Source organism: Ictidomys tridecemlineatus, chromosome 1 (assembly GCF_052094955.1).
Source record: "Ictidomys tridecemlineatus isolate mIctTri1 chromosome 1, mIctTri1.hap1, whole genome shotgun sequence".
Classification (NCBI taxonomy): domain Eukaryota; kingdom Metazoa; phylum Chordata; class Mammalia; order Rodentia; family Sciuridae; genus Ictidomys; species Ictidomys tridecemlineatus.
In genome coordinates this window covers 196,902,722-196,920,677 of record NC_135477.1, presented here as the reverse complement: position 1 = coordinate 196,920,677, position 17,956 = coordinate 196,902,722, and the positions used below count along the sequence as shown (strand labels likewise).

General features: G+C 32.3%; 1 protein-coding gene across 1 annotated transcript in view; it reads left to right on the top strand.

Moving 5' to 3' along the window:
* Window positions 1-13,946, top strand: part of LOC144367373 (ankyrin repeat domain-containing protein 26-like) — a 33,515-nt gene extending 19,569 nt beyond the window's left edge. The window contains exons 13-16 of the mRNA XM_078023368.1: window positions 1,355-2,176; window positions 7,861-8,133; window positions 8,807-8,977; window positions 13,325-13,946. Of these exons, the coding sequence (XP_077879494.1) occupies window positions 1,355-2,176; window positions 7,861-8,133; window positions 8,807-8,944 (1,233 nt within the window). The 3' untranslated portion in view covers window positions 8,945-8,977; window positions 13,325-13,946. The remainder of the gene's footprint in view (window positions 1-1,354; window positions 2,177-7,860; window positions 8,134-8,806; window positions 8,978-13,324) is intronic.
* The last annotated feature ends 4,010 nt before the right edge of the window (window positions 13,947-17,956 follow it).

The following is a 17,956-nucleotide window of genomic DNA, read 5'->3' as shown; positions in this document are numbered from 1 at the left end:
GAAGAGCTGCTATAAATATTTATGTGGCTGTGTCACTATAGTATCATTGGAGTATACACTGAGGAGCAGAATAACTGGGTCAAATGGTCGTTCCATTCCAGGTTTTGTGAGAAATCTATATACTGCTTTCCTGAAAAATTGCTTGGTGCAATGTATGAGTCAATCTTTTCCCCACATTCTCACCAACATTTATTGTTACTTGCATTCTTTATATCTCAGTGTAGTTTTAATTTTCATTTTTCTAATCACTAAAGATGTTGAACATTTTTTTCATATACTTGTTAACTGTTTGTACATATTTTTCTTTGAAGTGCTTGCTCAGTTTTTTGTTCATTTATTGATTGGGTTATTTTTTGTTTGTGAGTTATTTTTCGAGTTGTTTATATATTCTGGAGATTAATGCTCTATCTGACATGTCAGTGACAAAGATTTTCTCCCATTCTATATGCTGTCTACTCACATTCTTGATGGTTTCCTTTGCTGTAAAGATACCACCCCATTTATTGATTCTTTATTTTACTTCTTGTGCTTTAAGTGACTTTTTGAGGAATTCATTTCCTACACTGACAAGATGGAGTGCTGGGCCTGTATAATCTTGTAATAGGTCTAGGGTCCTTTATCTATTATGTAGGTTCTTGATCCACTTTGTTTTTGAGAAATAGGGGTTAAATTTCTCCTACGACATATGGGTTTTCAGTTTTCCCAGCACAATTGGTTGAGGAACCTATCCTTTCCCCAATGCATGTTTTATAGTGTGTTTGTCTAGTATTAGATAACTACATGTGTGAGGTTTTCTCTGTTGCTTCTCTTCTGCAAAGTTTTTTTTTCTTTTTACATTGGCAAACTAACTAATCACTTAATCTGTTCTTTCATTCTGGTATAATGCAGATTTTTTCAATCTTTATTTTTTTTTCTTTTTTATATAACCAGGAATTGAACCAGGGTGCTCAACCACTGAGATGCATCCCAGCCATTTATTTATTTATTTATTTATGAATGAGTCAGGGTCTCACTGAATTGCTGAAGACTGGCTTTGAACCTGTGATCCTCCTGCCTCAGTATCCTGAGACACTGGTATTACAAGCATGAGCCCCTGAACCTGGCAGTTCTTACATTCTTTAAGTTATAATTTTCTTTTACTCTCATAGATCCATCTTCTTGAGTTAACTTTTGAACTCTTGGGAATTCATATTTTTATAATCTCAGAAGTTTGCATCTAATTTTTCTTCTGTGGTTATCTATTTATTGAAACCCTTTCACCATATAAATAAACAGGTTTTTCTTTAATTTTAGTGAAAATTATGAAACATCATTTTATTGAGTGCTAGCTAAATGTATCCTTGGTTTTATTTAGGTTTCTCCTAGTGATGGGACAGAGAACAAGCTATTGCATAAATATCACAAGAAGAAGGATGAGGTCTCTATGAAGAGATTGGGAATGGACACAGTAAAATATCAGAACCAGGAAAAGAAGTGCTTTGAGAATACTGAAATTTTAAGAGAAAAGAATACCAGCCTTCCATGGACACAAAAATTGAATGAGGAAACACTTATGGAAATATTTCAGGACAATGAACAGTTGGATATTTGTAAAGTTGAGAATACATTGGAAAATTTCACACCTGAGAGTGAAAAACAAAGCACAGAAAGACCAGAAACAGATAGTTTACAGGAAAAAAAGAATATTGATGTATCTAACCTAAACGGTAGTAGTGAGATTCCTTCCCAACAGATTGCAAAGTCTGAAGTAAAAACTAGTGACCTAGAAAACGAGCTGCATCAGACAAGAGTAATGACTTTGGCTACAGATCAAGTAAATAGACACCTAACGCAAAGACAGTGCCAACTGAAGGAGATGGAACACAGGTATCAAAATAAAGAAAGAATAAGGAATGAACATCTCAGAAAGCAGGAAGCTTCTAAAGAGAAGGTATCTAAACTACAAAGAGAAAGTACATTGCATGAAGACCAGTTGCATGAGTATCAGAACAAAGGTGAAAATAAAATAGATGGAATTATTAATGTCCAAACCCAATTTTATGATGTTATAAAAAATCTTCAAGCTCGGAATGACAGATATCGTCTCGTGCTGGAAAACAAATATTTGGAATTAATCAATGAAACTAATCATTTAAAAGAACAACTGGATCAATATGGAAAGGAGAAAGCAGAAGAAGTAAGTATCAAGCAAGATATCTTTATAAAGAGTCTTCAAAGGAATACTCAAATTGATATCTGCTTATGGCTAAATGTTGAATCTTGATGAATATAAAAATGTAGATATTATGAATGTGTTTCTGTATCAACACAGAACTACAACCTGTTGTCCAGCCAAAATAACTTAGACCTCATTTGCAGCACAACCAATCTGTGTTTGAAGTGCTGAGTATTCCAATTTCCCTGCTCTGATTCTTACACACTGTGTACATATTTTAAAATAACTATAGATACTCATGTGTCAACTAAACACAAAAGACTTAGTTAAAATGTATTTTAATATTTAAAAAGGAGGAAATTTTTAAAACTTGGGCCTGACCCTTCAATTTAAGAAATTGTTTCTTATAAAGATTTAAGAGGTTGAGTTAAGATTTTTTTGTAGGTTTATATGCTGACATTAGTAATATGGTCTCAATAATGCTGAAACAATATCTAATTTTGGTGCTATTAATTCAACCCAAAGTTTGCACATGCTAAACACATGTTCTACCAATGAGCTACATCCCATTACTGAATAACAATTTTAATGTCTTCTTGTTGCTATACTTGAAGATCACAATGAAACACATAATGGAAATGCTCATACCTAGTTTCAAATAAATTAGTTACTTTTACAGTTTATTCCAGATTTTACAGTTGAACTGAAATGTAGATGGTGTATTTTGTAATAGACTTTCTTCAGTATATTTTTGTATATTTCTAGTTGGTAAATTTATTTTTAGTCATTTAAGTTTATCATAAATCTGAAAATAACTGTCCTGATATATTTTTTTTGTTTTCATTCATGTCTTGTCCACCTCTTTAAAAGCATCTATTTGTCATTATCATAAATTGGGACTAATGTGATGAATTGCAGCAAAACCACAGTTGATTTCATCTGTAATTTGATGCATATATTCATGATAACTTGCTAATAGTTTTCTTCATTTCATGGCCTAATTCCTATTATATAGTGACAAAGATAATTGTAGCCATCTAAAATTCATTAATTTGGCACTGAACCCCCATGTCCAGACTAATGAGGGTGGCAGGGTTTATGTAAAGCAGGAGTGGTGTGAAGACCAGTGAGAAATCTAAGAGATGTGGACAGGCAGTGAGGTGGAGACCAGGTTACCTAGCATCTCCTTTATTCTTTGTGAAAGTATATTGGAATTATTTTAGCAAAGCTTTAAAGATGTGAGGATGTGGAGTATTAACTTGAGTCTCTAATAAGAGAAGGATAATAACCTCTGTAGAATTCACCACTACCAATGAGACCTGTGTAACCATTTTTGATTGAGATTTCAGTAGTTTGTTAAACATTGCAACTTTATCAAGGGCAGTATGTAGAGATACAGGGCTCACCCTTTTGTGTAAGGAATGTGATAGTGACTAAGCAGGAGTACACAATCTTCTATTTTCTTAAGGGAATTCAGAAATAAACAGCAGCTTACTGTTGTATGTAGTGATATTTTTTCAGAGTAAACATCATTATATAATAATAATAGTAATAACAATAGTAATAATAATAATAATAATAACAATAATAATAAAAAAATTTTAAAGTGAGCTGAGTAACAAAATCATTAACAGAAATATCAGGTAGTTGCAAGATGTCTTGAAAAACAGCCAGCTGGTACCCTGAAACTACAGTGTGTATCAGAGGCTTCTCTAGAAGATTTAGCACATTTTCACATAAATTTAAAATATAAAGACAGGATTTAATGAAGAAACTAAGACAAATGACAAGTCAAGTATGTAGAAAATTGAACATGTCATCTGTAAATCAACACCTGCTTAAGTAATAAAAGTTATTCTGGGATACTAATTTCAATGAACAGCTTTCTTTATATTTTCATTATAATTGATTTTATTATATTTGGGCATCTTTATACTGCACTTATTTCTTACACTTAAAATTTTCTTTTAGAATTTTTCTCTTACAAAATCAGCATCTTTCATTAAAATATCTAGTCTGAGAAAAGCTGAGACTTTTTTCTATAACCCAGCAGCTTTTCATGCTGTCTCTACAACAAGGAAAACTAAATAGAGGTACTATTTAATAGAATGTTTCAGGATAATTTTTTTATTTTTACTTCATTTTTGTGCATCGATTCAAAATCTGAAAGTAATTACTAAATTGACTTTAAAAATGTGTACAAATTTTTTTATGCTTTTCTCAAAATACAGATATGTTTAGGTTTTAGTTTAATTATTGAAAAACATAGGCTATTTCTTTATTTTTTCATTTATTTAGATATATTATGAAGCATATAAATATTTGTATTATGTCTGGACTGTTATCCAAACTAGACAATGAAAAATGTTAGCTAAGTTTTTTTTTCAGTACCTCTCTTAAAAGGCATTTTTATGATATATGTAATGCACCTGACATCGAATTCACCCATATAACATGTAAAATACAGTGTCTCTTAGTACATTAACAGAGTTATGTAACCATTTACATAGTCAATTTTAGAACATTTTCATGTTCTTGAAAAGAAACCTGGAACCTCTTAGCTGTCAGTTTTCTAATCCCTACACGTCCAAAGTCCTAGAAAACTACCAATATATTATTTTAGTAATTTACAAATGTAAACCATAGTACTTTTTATTTATTTATTTATTTATTTTTTAACTTTAGGCAAGACTCTATTTTATTTTTATGTGATTTTTAAATTTGTTTTAATTAGTTACCCATGACAATACAATGACCTTGATATATCATACATTTGAATCACATGGGATAAAATATCTCATTTTTCTGAGTATACAGGTTGCAGAATCACATTGGTCATGCATTCACATATATACACATGGTAATAATAATGTTCGTTTTATTCTACTATCCTTCCTATCTCCCCAGCCTCCCCCTCCCTTCCCATCACTTCTCTCTACCTAATCTAAGGTAACACTATTATTTTTTTTCTCACATCTTCATACATGTATTTTGTATGACAATGAAGGTCTCCTTCCACCATCCTTGCAATTCCCTTTCTCCCTCCTTTTTCCTCCCACCCCTCTTCCCTGTGTAGAGATAATCTTCTTCCCATGCTCTTCCTCTCTTCCCCATTTTGAGTCACCCCCCTTATATCAGAGAAGACACTCGGCATTTGTTTTTCTTGGGATTGGTTAACTTCACTTAGCATAATCTGCTCTAATGCCATTCATTTCCCTGCAAATGCCATGGTCTCATTATTTTTAGTGCTGAGTATATATGCCACATGTTTTTATTCATTCATCCATTGAAGGGCATCTAGGTTGGCTCCACAGTCTAGCTATTGTGAATTGTGCTGCGATAAACATTAATGTGGCTATGTCCCTGTAGTACACTGTTTCTTTATTGTTCTTTTTAGATATATATGATAGTAGACTGTATTTGAATATTTACATCATAGATTATAACTTCACATTTTTATATTTGTACATAATGTGGAGTTACACTGGTCATGTATTCACATGTGAATATAGGAAAGTTGTTTCAGATTTATTCTACTGTCTTTTCTGTTTCCATTGTCATTCCCATTCCTTTTGTCTTAATTCAGTGAACTTCTAGTCTTTTTTCCCACATTCCTTACTCTGTGTTAGCATTCACTTATGAAAGAGAACTTCCAGCCTTTGGATTTGGAGAATTGGCTTATTTCACTTAGGATGATAATCTCCAGTTCCATCCATTTACTGGCAAATGCCATAATTTCATTCTTTCTCACAGCTTATTAATATTCCATCCTGTGTACATGACATTTTTAAAATCTGTTCATCTATTGAAGGTTTCATAGCTTGAATATTGTGATTTGAGCCACTTTAGACATTGTTGTGGCTGTGTCACTGTAGTATGATGATTTTAAGGATTTTGTGTGTAAATCAAGGAGTGGGATAAGTGGGTCAAATGGCAGTTACATTCCAAGATTTCTGAGGACTCTCCATACTGCTTTCCAGAATGATTGCACCAATTTGCAGTCCCATCAGCAATGTGTAAGTGAACATTTTCCCCACACTGCCACCAACATCTATCATTATTTTATTCTTTTCAGTTGCCATTCTGACCCGAATGAGATGGAATCTCAGTGTGGCATTTGCATTTCTCTAATTGAATTTTTTTCATATATTTTCTGACCATTTGCATATGTTCTTCTGGGAAGTGCCTTTTCAGTTCCTTTGCCCATTTATTGATTGGATTATTGGTTGGTGTTCTTTTGGTGTTAAAAAATTTGAATTATTTTTACATCCTGGTGATTTATGTTCTATTGGAGGTGCACATGGCAAAGATTTTTTCACGTTTTGAAGATTCTCTGTTCATAATTCTTGATGGTTTCCTTTGCTGTGAAAGTTTTTTAGTTTGATACCAACCCATTTATTGATTTTTTTTTAAAAACAGTTGTACATAGACCACAATATCTTTATTTTTATGTGGTGGTGAGGATCAAACACAATGCCTCACACATGGAAGGCAAGCACTCTACCACTGAGCTACAGCCCCAGCCCCAGCCCCATATTGATGCTTTTAAAAAATATTTTTATTTGTAGATAGACACATTATCTTTATTTATTCATGTGTGGTGCTGAGGATCAAACCAAGACCTGCACACATGCTAAGCAAGCACTCTACCACTGAACTACCAGCCACCATTTTCTGATTCTTGATATTAACTTTTGCTTTTTGGAAATCTTGTTTGGAAGTTGGCTTATAGTTCTAACTCTAAAATTACTCTGTAATGGATATTTCATACAAGTGAATTTATACAACAGTAGGTCTTTTGTTTTTTACCAGTTTCATTGACTTAGAATACTTTTTTCAGGGATCCTCTGTGTTGTAGCAAGCATCACTATTTTATTTCTTTCTGTTGTCTAGTAGAATTTTGTTTTATGACCATATCACTTAGCCAGTTATCAGTTGCTAAACCATAAAATGCTTCCACCTCTTGACAACTCCAGTACTACATGACTAGGGGCATCTATTTACAAGTTAATATTTGGACATGCTTTTATTACCCTGCCTCTTTGTGGTCTTCATGAATTGTGCCGATTGTACCATATCTCTGTCTTATTCATGCTGTACTTTCTGACTTGTCTGTTTTTATTCACTTGATCATGTTTATTCAGAGATCACATAAAATGAATTTTTATTTTTCATGCACTTTCTCTGACTTTTCTGTCACCAACAGTGTTTGCATGGTGATTATCTTGTTGAGATATAAATTCTCCCAAGGTGAGAGTAATATCTGATATCCACACCTATTCTAGAATGAATGGAAAATATTAATGCCTAATAGTTGTTTTAACAAAATTACTATTTGATATCAATCAATATTTTTGTTAGTAGATTGGCCTGTTAAGACTTTTATTCTAACTATATTTCAGTGACAAAATATAAAATTAAATTCACTTAACCCAATAGTAAATTCAGTATGGGAAAAATCATCTTCTATATAGATTTCCTCAACATTTATTATGTAGCCAGAATTGGGATTTATAGATGTGAAATCCTTACCAACTGAAAAGCTAATATACCTTGTTATAGAAACTCAATCTACTCTTCATAATGCTGGTATAGATTATGTTTTGTTGCAGTTGAATTTATGTAAAATTTGTTGAGTTTGTGTCGAGTATTTTCAGTATCTTATTTTCATATTGTGTTTTTTCATACTTCTTTTATTCATGCAGATGGATGATCTCACTGCAAAGATGAAAAATGCATCTTCAAAGCACTTACATTTGAGAACAAACTATGAATGTTTTATGCAGAACTTGTTTTTTATAAAAAGTATACAAGATACATTTGAAAAAATAGAAAGGAATCAAAAGAAGTTGGAAGAAAATGTAGTAAACTTTCCAAGGCACACACGGAGCACTCGAGTAGAACGAGGCCAAGGAGTACGATGGGAATGTGACATTGAACATCGAGCAAGATGGGATTTAGAGGAGAAGCAAAAACAAGTATTTCTGATTTTACAGGCTATCTTACTTATCTGCAGTTTGCTTTAATTCATTTCATTGTAAACTATTTTGGATATACGTATCATAGGTGTATTCTATATCTCTTGAGGAAAGACATTTGATGCCCCTTCAAATACCACAATTTACATCATCCTTTCAGCTAATTTGATCTGAGTAATAATTTTCATCAGATAACTGTTGGATATTTGATAATAGTGGGCATAAGTAAGACAATGAGGAGAAAAAAATATGATGCAGAAATATACTTTTGAATTGTTAAGTTAAAATTTTCAACTTTCATATTTTGAATTGATTCTATTATTCTTTAAATTATCGGATGATCTGAGTGCTAATGTGAGAATGATTCATTACTTTGAGCACAGATCAATGGTAGATAGCCTAGCCTGTGCAACGCCCTGGGTTCCATTTGCAGTAGAAAAGAGGAGGAGGAGGGCAGGGAATGAGGGGGGAAAGGGGGAGAGGAAGAACTCAATTATTATTGGTTCAGATTTAATGTAATTGATACTGATGACAGAAGTTTACAGTCTAATATTTTTTTCTTCACTTTTAAAATTGCTGTCTGAATTTTTGACTCAGAAGTAAATAAAATAACTACATAATAATTATTTGGGTTCTAATTATTTTTAAAATATATTCTTTTTATGTTCTTTAGACACAAGAAGCAGCTCCGGAAATTACAGAGCAGTTCAGAAAGACTAATTTTACTTCAATAAGAAGTCAGATGGAACTCAGAATTAGCCATCTGGAATCTGAACTGAAAATTCTAAGAAATGCAACTGAGAGAATATAGGCACTTCCATATAGAACAATCCAGATTCCACAAGTATGTCAAAACCTAGATTGAAAGAGAGCAACTTAGTCTCCTTAATTTGTGTCTACTGCATAACTTTGAGACAGGTTGATGAGATCGGTAGCATGCAAAAGCGAACTAGACCCTATAATTTGTGGAAGTAATGTTAGGAAATGAATGTACTCTTGAAATATTAGTCTAGGAAGTTTATCTTTCACTCACCTTTGCATTTTACATCTGAAGGTAAACTATTAAGCTTTCTTCCCTTAGTGTTCTCCTATATGTAATCTGGTCTATTAGACTTTTAGTTAAGTATTTTTGAAGTTTTGTGATTCACATAGTTATATTGTGACAAAACTGCTTCTACATGGAAACATGAACCAAGTTTCACAATTTTTGAAAGATTATAACTGAAACCTTAAGTGTCCAGTGTTGCTGTAACTACACTCTGAGCACATTCTGACACCTGACAGATTAACTGATTTTTATTTTAATTTTTAAATATTATCCTTACATGGTATCTAGAGACAAAATGTTCTATATAGTTTTTCCCCTCTACATTGTCATACTTGTGATGATGGGAAGTATAACCTGCAAAGTGGTTAAAATATTCTGATGATAAGTGTTGGGGCCTGTGAATGACAGAATGAATGGGCAGTCTCCTGAAGCCCTGGTAACAAATTCATGGGCCAACTTTCTAGGCAGCAGCTTTAATCTATCTAGATCACCCACTCACCTGTCTTGTTCTGAACCAGTGGCTGTTGCTCTGAATTGTCTCATTGTCAAATGCTTAATTTATCTAGGTAATAGGTAGAATATACATATGATGGTAATAAATACTTGACAATATCTTCAAGGAACATTCTTTAAGTCCTTGAACTGGTTCACTAAATATGAATCTTTCTAGCTTTACTAAAATTTTCTAGTTGCATGTGTTTAAGGAAACCATGATGATTTAATATACTTCAACATAGTAAAATGGCTTTGGTAGTCAAATAACTAAGGTATACATCATCTGCTATATTTATCTTTAAAATATCCATATTGCTAATGGCATCCTCAAGAATCTTCCAAGGAGAGTCTTTCAAGAAGGCAGCATTGTTACCTGCAAAGTCATACATCGCTGATTCTGTCTCTCTTCCACCAACATTGCTTTAATTGGAAGTTTGAAGCCCCCTAGAAATATGTACACTTCTTTAGAGAAATTACAAACCCATAATTGCATACACTGTCTCTGTTCTGATTCTTTTAGTGTTGTGCCCACATATGGAGAATTTCTACCTACTCTCTTTTTAAAATATTTTTTTAGTTATATATTTTCTTTATTTTATGTGGTGCTGAGGATTGAGCCCAGTGCCTCACATGTGTAGGCAATTACTCTACCACTGAGCAAGGATCCCTCCACTTACTCTTATGGAAAATTTAAATTATTCTTTTATTTGATGAAAATTTTGAAAGTGCATTTAGACATAAATAATATTGAGGTTAATTTTGAAATAATTAAACAAGCATGAAATATAATGTGCTCTAATTCAGTGACCAGTACTTCCACTTTATCTCCCCTTCTTCCTCCCTGTGTTCTCTTTCTTCTGCTCTACTGATCTTATACTTATTTGTAGTTTTTAAGTTTCTTTTTGAATTATGCATTATGAATATACATGAAGGTGTAATCCACTGTGATATCTTCATATGGATTCACAAAAAAATTTGATCAGATTCATTTCACTTTTCCACACTGAGTGCTGTCCCCAACTCCCTGGCGTGGGTTGGGTGAGGGTTAGGGTTAGGTTAGGGTTAGAGTTGCATTGTAGAACAGGAGCCCTTCAGTATAACCCAGTGATTTCCTTCATACTAAGACTTCATTTGAGCGAGTCAAATATTAGTCCAAAAATGATGAGCTATATTTTTAAGAGCTAATAAGAAAAACAATGTCGAGCTATTTTGAACCCATTTGAAGATATTTCTATAATATTTGACAATTTTTTTATCAGGGGTATTATTACAATAATGAAATATCTGCTTGAAAATGAACAAATAAAAGATACCATCTTGCTTTCATTGCACCTTGGTTTAGAGCTTCCATGGTTTTATTTATTTATTTATTTTTGGTTGTTTGTTTCTTTGCACCAGGGATTGTACTCAGGGACACTTGACCACTGAGCCACATCCCCAAACCTATTCATGTTTTATTTAGAGACAGGGTCTCAGTGAGTTGCTTAGGCCTCACGGTTGCTGAAACTAGCTTTGAATTCAAGACTGTCCTGTCTCATCCTCTTAAGCCACTGTGATTACAGGCATGTGCCATCACACCCTGCTTCAATGGTGTTTTGATGAACTTCTTAACACATAGTAAAGCCATGCATATCTATATTAAATGTGGCCTCAACCTTATTCTTTTATTTGGCATTTTGACCTAAAAAATCACAGGAGAACAAATCTAAGCTTTATAAAACAATGCTGAAGTTAAATAGTTATGACAGAAAGAAATAATTTTAACATATAAATTACAATTTAATTTAATAGCTGATATATTTTTTTCAGTTTCTTAGCTTACTTGAATATCTTTCTGAAAAAAAATGAGAGAATGGGGTTTGAAGTGCTTCAGAGTCATGAAATTGGATGACTGTTTACAAAAAGAGAATGAAAGTTAGTTGTTATGCAGGATGCAAGTATAAGTTGTTCTTATTAGTTCTTACCAGAAAAAAATGAGATAATTTACCATTTACAAAACAATGATAAATTGTGTATGAATGTAGACACAATGCAAAGGGGATTTGGGAGGCAACTCTTTTTCCAATGTATTTCTGGGAGAAAGTGGTGTTTCTTTTTTACTTATGCCTAAGCTAGTTTATTTAAAACTTAATGTAATAGTTCTACATTTCCTTGTGGAACATTAGTTTGCCATATCATGCTAGCCTGAATAGAAGAGTGTTTTTTAAACTCTTTCATCACGTTTCAAAGATATGTCTCCGTAATCACTGCAGAATGCCTTCAAAGGTGAAGGGAGAAGGAGAGGAAAAAAACTACTAGAGAGGAAGAGTGATCAAATTATTTTATGTGCATCTGTGAATATGTCATAATGAATTCCTCTATTATATATAGTCAAATCCACCAGTAAAAATTTTTGTTTAAAATAATTTTCTTTAAAAATAGAACATGAAGACAGGAATGGGAATTCTGTCAGTCAAAATCATTTGTTTTCACATCAAATGTGTAAAGGCATTAGACACCACCTTATTGTTATCACTACAACATACTTACTATGTTCAATAATATATTTTAGACCCTATTTGGGGAATTAGTAAGAGAAGAGTTTTATACAAAGAACACTCTACATGGTGATATTTATATAAGAGTTGGAAGTATTTACCACATAACTCATCAAGTGCACATCTATAATGAGCCAAATGTTTAAAAACTGCTGGTCATAACTTCTGAAATCAATTACAATTAAAGAGCTATGTTTTTTTTTCCAATTCTGAATATCAACAAATTAAAGACCTTAAGTGTGAAACTGCTTTTTTCCCACTTCTGCCCCACTATGAAACTGTCAGCCTATACACTGACATTCTTTTGTGGGAAAAAATGGCATCACCCATTTTCTGTGGTTTATGGCCAAAATCCCAGACTGACTAAGTAACAGTCACACATTTAAAATACCCTTTCATGACTCTGTCATTAGTTTACATTTGCCTCAATAAAAGTATGAAATTTCTTAGCCAAAAATTAAAATATCCAAACAACTGGATTTTTGTCAGGTTACTCAGGCTATCTCATCTCACTTGCTTTATGGCACTTTGCTCTAGATTCTAGTGACACTGGACCACTGTGATTCCACAAGTGTTCTTTCTCATCTCGGTGTCTGCAGTGTCTGCATGCACCTCTTCCCTTTCTCTCACAATTTCTCCTTTTACTTCAGGTGTTAACTCATGTATCACTTCCATTGAAGGACCTCAAACACTGACACAAATTTGGGACAGAAGTCCCTTCTAAGTGTTCCAGTGGTAACCTGTTTTATCCTTGTCCTAATGCCAATGACTCTGTATGGAAATTGCCCGATTGTCTGCTTTTGAAGCTATTGTATATGACTGTTGAGAGGTGTCCATTATCATCTCCATGTTGTCATCCCAGTTCTTGCCAGAATACCCTAGCATATGGTTGTCAAATTTATGCATAAGGGGTGGAAAACCCAAAGCTCTGATACTCAGTCATAATGACAATTGTGTATGAAAATATGGGCGTACTGCATTCCATAGTGATTTTGTATTGTGGACATATCTTTTTTTCTTCTTATAAACAATGAAAAGTTCTAAACTTCTTCACTGACTTATACTTATAAAATGTTTGAGAAAAAATATAATTCTTTTTCTCTTGCTGCAGGATTTGAATCCTGACCATGGGAGCTTCTGCCTTAAGAATTACTAATAAGACAAGACAAGATTTACTTTTGGAAACATCATAAAGATATACAGAGATTTTAAGAAAAAAAATATGAAAGCTAATATTGTGTTTTTCAGACTGTTAATATAATATTTACATATTTATGAAATGTATGATGTAAATACTTTATTGAAATGGATGTGTGTAACATATAATGAAATTATCAAAATATGAAAATTGTTTATATCTGTAAGAAAATTTGAAGTGCAAGTGCAAACCAGTTTTTATTAGATGTGTTTTCAGACTATCTAAATGTTAACATTTAAGCTCAATTCAGCAACCAAGTCAACACTAATTTGGAAGATCTAAATATCACATTAATGATGGATTATTTATATTATATCAGTGAATATGGGTCCAGAGAATTAGGCAACATTATTTTTACATACTGGTTACTATATTCATAATGGATTAATGTATTGCAATTATTATACTGCCATCTTTAAATTTATATTTCAGGCACTGACTTATTAATTTTTCTAATAAGAATATTTGCTTAGTGTTTTATCTTCTTTTTTTTCCTTTTCTCTTTGTTTATACAATCTTGGGAAATAATAGTAAATTTACAGGTTCTAATATAAAGTACTTTTGTCTGCTGAAGCATTTTAAATTGAATTGCTTACATAATGCTATCACTTATGATATTTTTAGTATTTTGTACAAGTCAGAACATGCTAGATAACTACAATTCAACATTCATTTATTATGAGTATATTTTTCAAATATTAACAGGTAACAGCATAGTTGTTAATTGTATCAGTTTCATTATAAAGGTTATATTGTTATCTAGCATGTTCTGACTTGTAGGAAATACTAAACCTATCATGAAAGATGGCATAGTTAACAATTCATTTTAAAATGCTTCAGTGGGAAAAAGTACTTTGCATTAGAACCTGCAACTTCACTAATATTTTCCAAGATTGTATAAAGAAAAAAAGCAAAAAAAAAAAAAAAAACACCACACATTAAGCAAATGCTGTTTCTCAAATCAACACTTATACATTCTATCATAATGCCTTGGACCACTTAATCCTCAGATTATTTTCATGTTTTTCTAGTAGCCTAATATTGTTCTTTATAAAAAAATATTTCCTTCAGAGACATGAAATGAACTTAATTGTTTTATTTTATAGATGCCTTCTGAATTAAATATTCCTTAGTCTTTTCTTAACCTTCATGACCTTAAATTTTTCAGAGGGAAAGCTTGTAGAATGTGCTTAAAATCGATTGGAGCTAGATTACATGTTTTTGGCAAGAGTACCACAGAAATCAATTCTATGATTTTCACTTTGAATCACATCTTGTGACCTATAATATCCTCATTACTGCTGATGTTAATATTGGTCATTAATGTGGTATTTGCAGGATTTTACTTTGTAATTATTATTTGTGTGAAGATAGTTTGAGACTATACATATTAATATAAATATAAATGTGTATCATTCACCACTAAATTTGTTCATTTATTATATCTATACAGATTCATGGTTTATTTTATTGTGTTTGCTGTTACTTGTTAATATTTTAAAAATTTATTTTTCTTTCAGAAATGTTCTATTTTGATAATCTCAGATTTATAGAAGATTTAAGACAGCAGTGAAAGGAATTCATAAGAAACATTCCCTAAATGTTATTCTTTATTTCTAGATAAGTCTACGTACATAACAGTTTTTATCTCTGAAACATTTGCAAGATGCACACAATGTCTTTTTATTTGTAAATAAAAAAACTCACATTATCTAAAAATGAGAAATTATCTCTGTAACTATGGTGCAATGATCAAAATAAGTAAACTATATTGTGAATATCTACTCTACAAATCTTATTCAAAATTTGACAATTATTTTAACAATTGTCTTTGAACCAAAATAAATCCAATTTGGGGAAATTTTAATATCAATTATTCACTGTGTCCAGTGGTCTTGTTTCTTCTGTTTTTTTTTTTTTTTTTGTTTTTTAATCTGGGATGGTTCCTTTAGCATTTCTGGGCTATTCATGATATCTTTGATTTTGATTTTTGAATGATGTATTTCAGTAGTAGTTCTATAGATTTTTCTTCAGTTTATAATTAGATTTTAATTTCCATAACCAGTGGATAAATGCTCAAATATTTGACTCTCAAGTTAACCTGAATGCTGCTGGTAGATTGCACATAGGGATCCCTGTTCTATCAATATGTCAATATATTTGGTGATATTAAAATTAATACCAATGGAATTTGCAAATATTTCTTTAAAGGAGCACATCATGAAGACTTTAGGCTTTGTGGACCAGAAGTTCTCTGTGGTCACAGCCTAAAATCTGCAAATATAATAATCATTCTTCTACAGATTTCCTGTACAATTCAGTTTATGAAATAAGAATATTTTCTGAATTTGCCCTCAGGTTTTGTTATTGATTTCACCATTTCAATATTAATAAGCACTTTGCATATCTGCCCTTGAAACTTATCTTTTAAAAATATTAATTGTTGATAGACCTTTATTTTATTTATTTATTTATATGTAGTGCTGAGTATCAAAAACAATGCCTCATCCATGCTAGAAAAATTCTCTTACACTGAAAAACAACCCCAGCCCTGTGTTATCATTAAGAATGAGAAAATTAATACTCAGTTTATTTAATAAATCAGGAAGAAATTTTCATGGTGACTGTAGATTAAATTTTTATCAATTTATTTTTTAGCATTTTTGGTGTTACATATGTAATTTTTAAAATGTTCAAAGTTTTACATATGATCATTATGTAAAGATTGAAAAATACAGTTAAAGAAGAACAAAGATTATTCTCCATTATTCCACTTAGATACAATGTCTTTCAAAAGGAGGGTCTGCAAACACTAAATTAAAATCCGTTTTTTTTTTATTTTATTGATTGATTGATTGATTGATGATATTCCAATCTAATCCAGAATATGCTCTACCCTAAGCCATATCCCAAGTCTTCCATTCATTTGTGAATCTCGCTCTTGTGTTTTTCTCTTCCTGCATAACTCCAAGAATTACTTTTTCCAAAGTTACCATTGAATTTATCTTTTAACACATCTACACTTAATTTCATGCACTTAATTTTACAATTACTCATTCATCAATGGAACATTTCCACTTCTAATAACAAGAACTCCCAAGTGGATGAAGGGAGTTTAGACTCCACCAAAACAGCTATACAAATGATTTCTCTTTCCCACAACCACACATAAATGTATATAAACAGCCTCAATACCCAGCCAAATAGTTGTAGTAAAACTAATAAGAACTGGAGATAGAGGGCAAAACCAAGAATAGCCTCACTAAATGGTAAAGGAAAACTTTTGCCTTTCTCACAGATCAGCTTTTCCCCCAAGTTGACACACCAGTATGATCAGGAGAAACTGCCCAATTCTCAGTTTTCCCCTTTTGGTGTCAGAGAAAGGAGAACATAGCTCCAATATTCTGGATTTTTAGGGAACTGTTTTCTGTCTACTGTGACACAGATCTGGTGGCATATTTTGATAATTAGTCACATTGAGAAAGGAAACACCGTTGAACATCAAAGAACCTACAGTGCAGAAACCAGGTGGAAAAAAAGTTTATGTACTTTTGATAGAATTCCACAGCTTTCTTCCTAGAAAGCTAAGTGTTTGGAGAGAGTGTATCCACAGCAAGGGTGACAAAGCCCTGAAATACTTAACTGGGCTTGCTGGTGAAGATCTTCCCCTGTGTGCAGCCACCAGGAGAGAGAAGTTTGAAACTAAAATTCTCAACCAAAGGCAAACTAGTTCAAGGAGCACATCAAGAAAAGCCATAACACAGAGCCATGCTATCCTGTAAAATCTATGGGGCCTAGAAAATTAAGTTTCTTAGTGTTTCTGTTAAGAAACAAGAATGTCAAAAACTACAGTTTTAAAAGTATTAAGAAATACTAAACAATAAAAAATAAATGACAATAAATTAAATATTAGGAAAAAATCTATCAAATATATAATTGAAAATACAAATGATCATTAAATTTGTGGTTCTCAATCTCCCTGACCCCCAGTACTGGGGATGGAACCCAGGGGTACTCCACCACTGAGCTGTACACACCATCCTTTTTAAATGACCACTTTTAATTTTGAGACACTAAGTGCCCAGGCTGGCTTCCAATTTAGGATGCTCTGCTTCCTTCCACCTCTACCATGCTGGGATTAAGGGCATGAGGCACTGTACCAAGCTTCTCAACCTTAAATAAAGGGAAAAAATAAAGCAAGCGAAACTTTAATACTAGTATTGAAAAAGAATAATAACCACAGTCCAGTAAAGAGAATTTAACAAACAAAAAGTTCAGGAGATTGAAGTGTACATTTTTCCAAATGATTTTACTTGGGAGGCTAAATCAGAGCACAAATTCAGGGCCAGTTGCAACAATTTAGCAAGGCCCTAAGCAACAATGAGACTCTGTCAGATTAGTATATGAAAAAGTTTGGAATGGAGCTTGGTGAAAGACTACCACTGAGTTCAATCTCCTATACCAATGAATAAATTAATCAAAATCACAAAAGAATATGTCAGGTAATTAATAGCAATTCACTTGAGAATCAAGAAGGAGGATTAT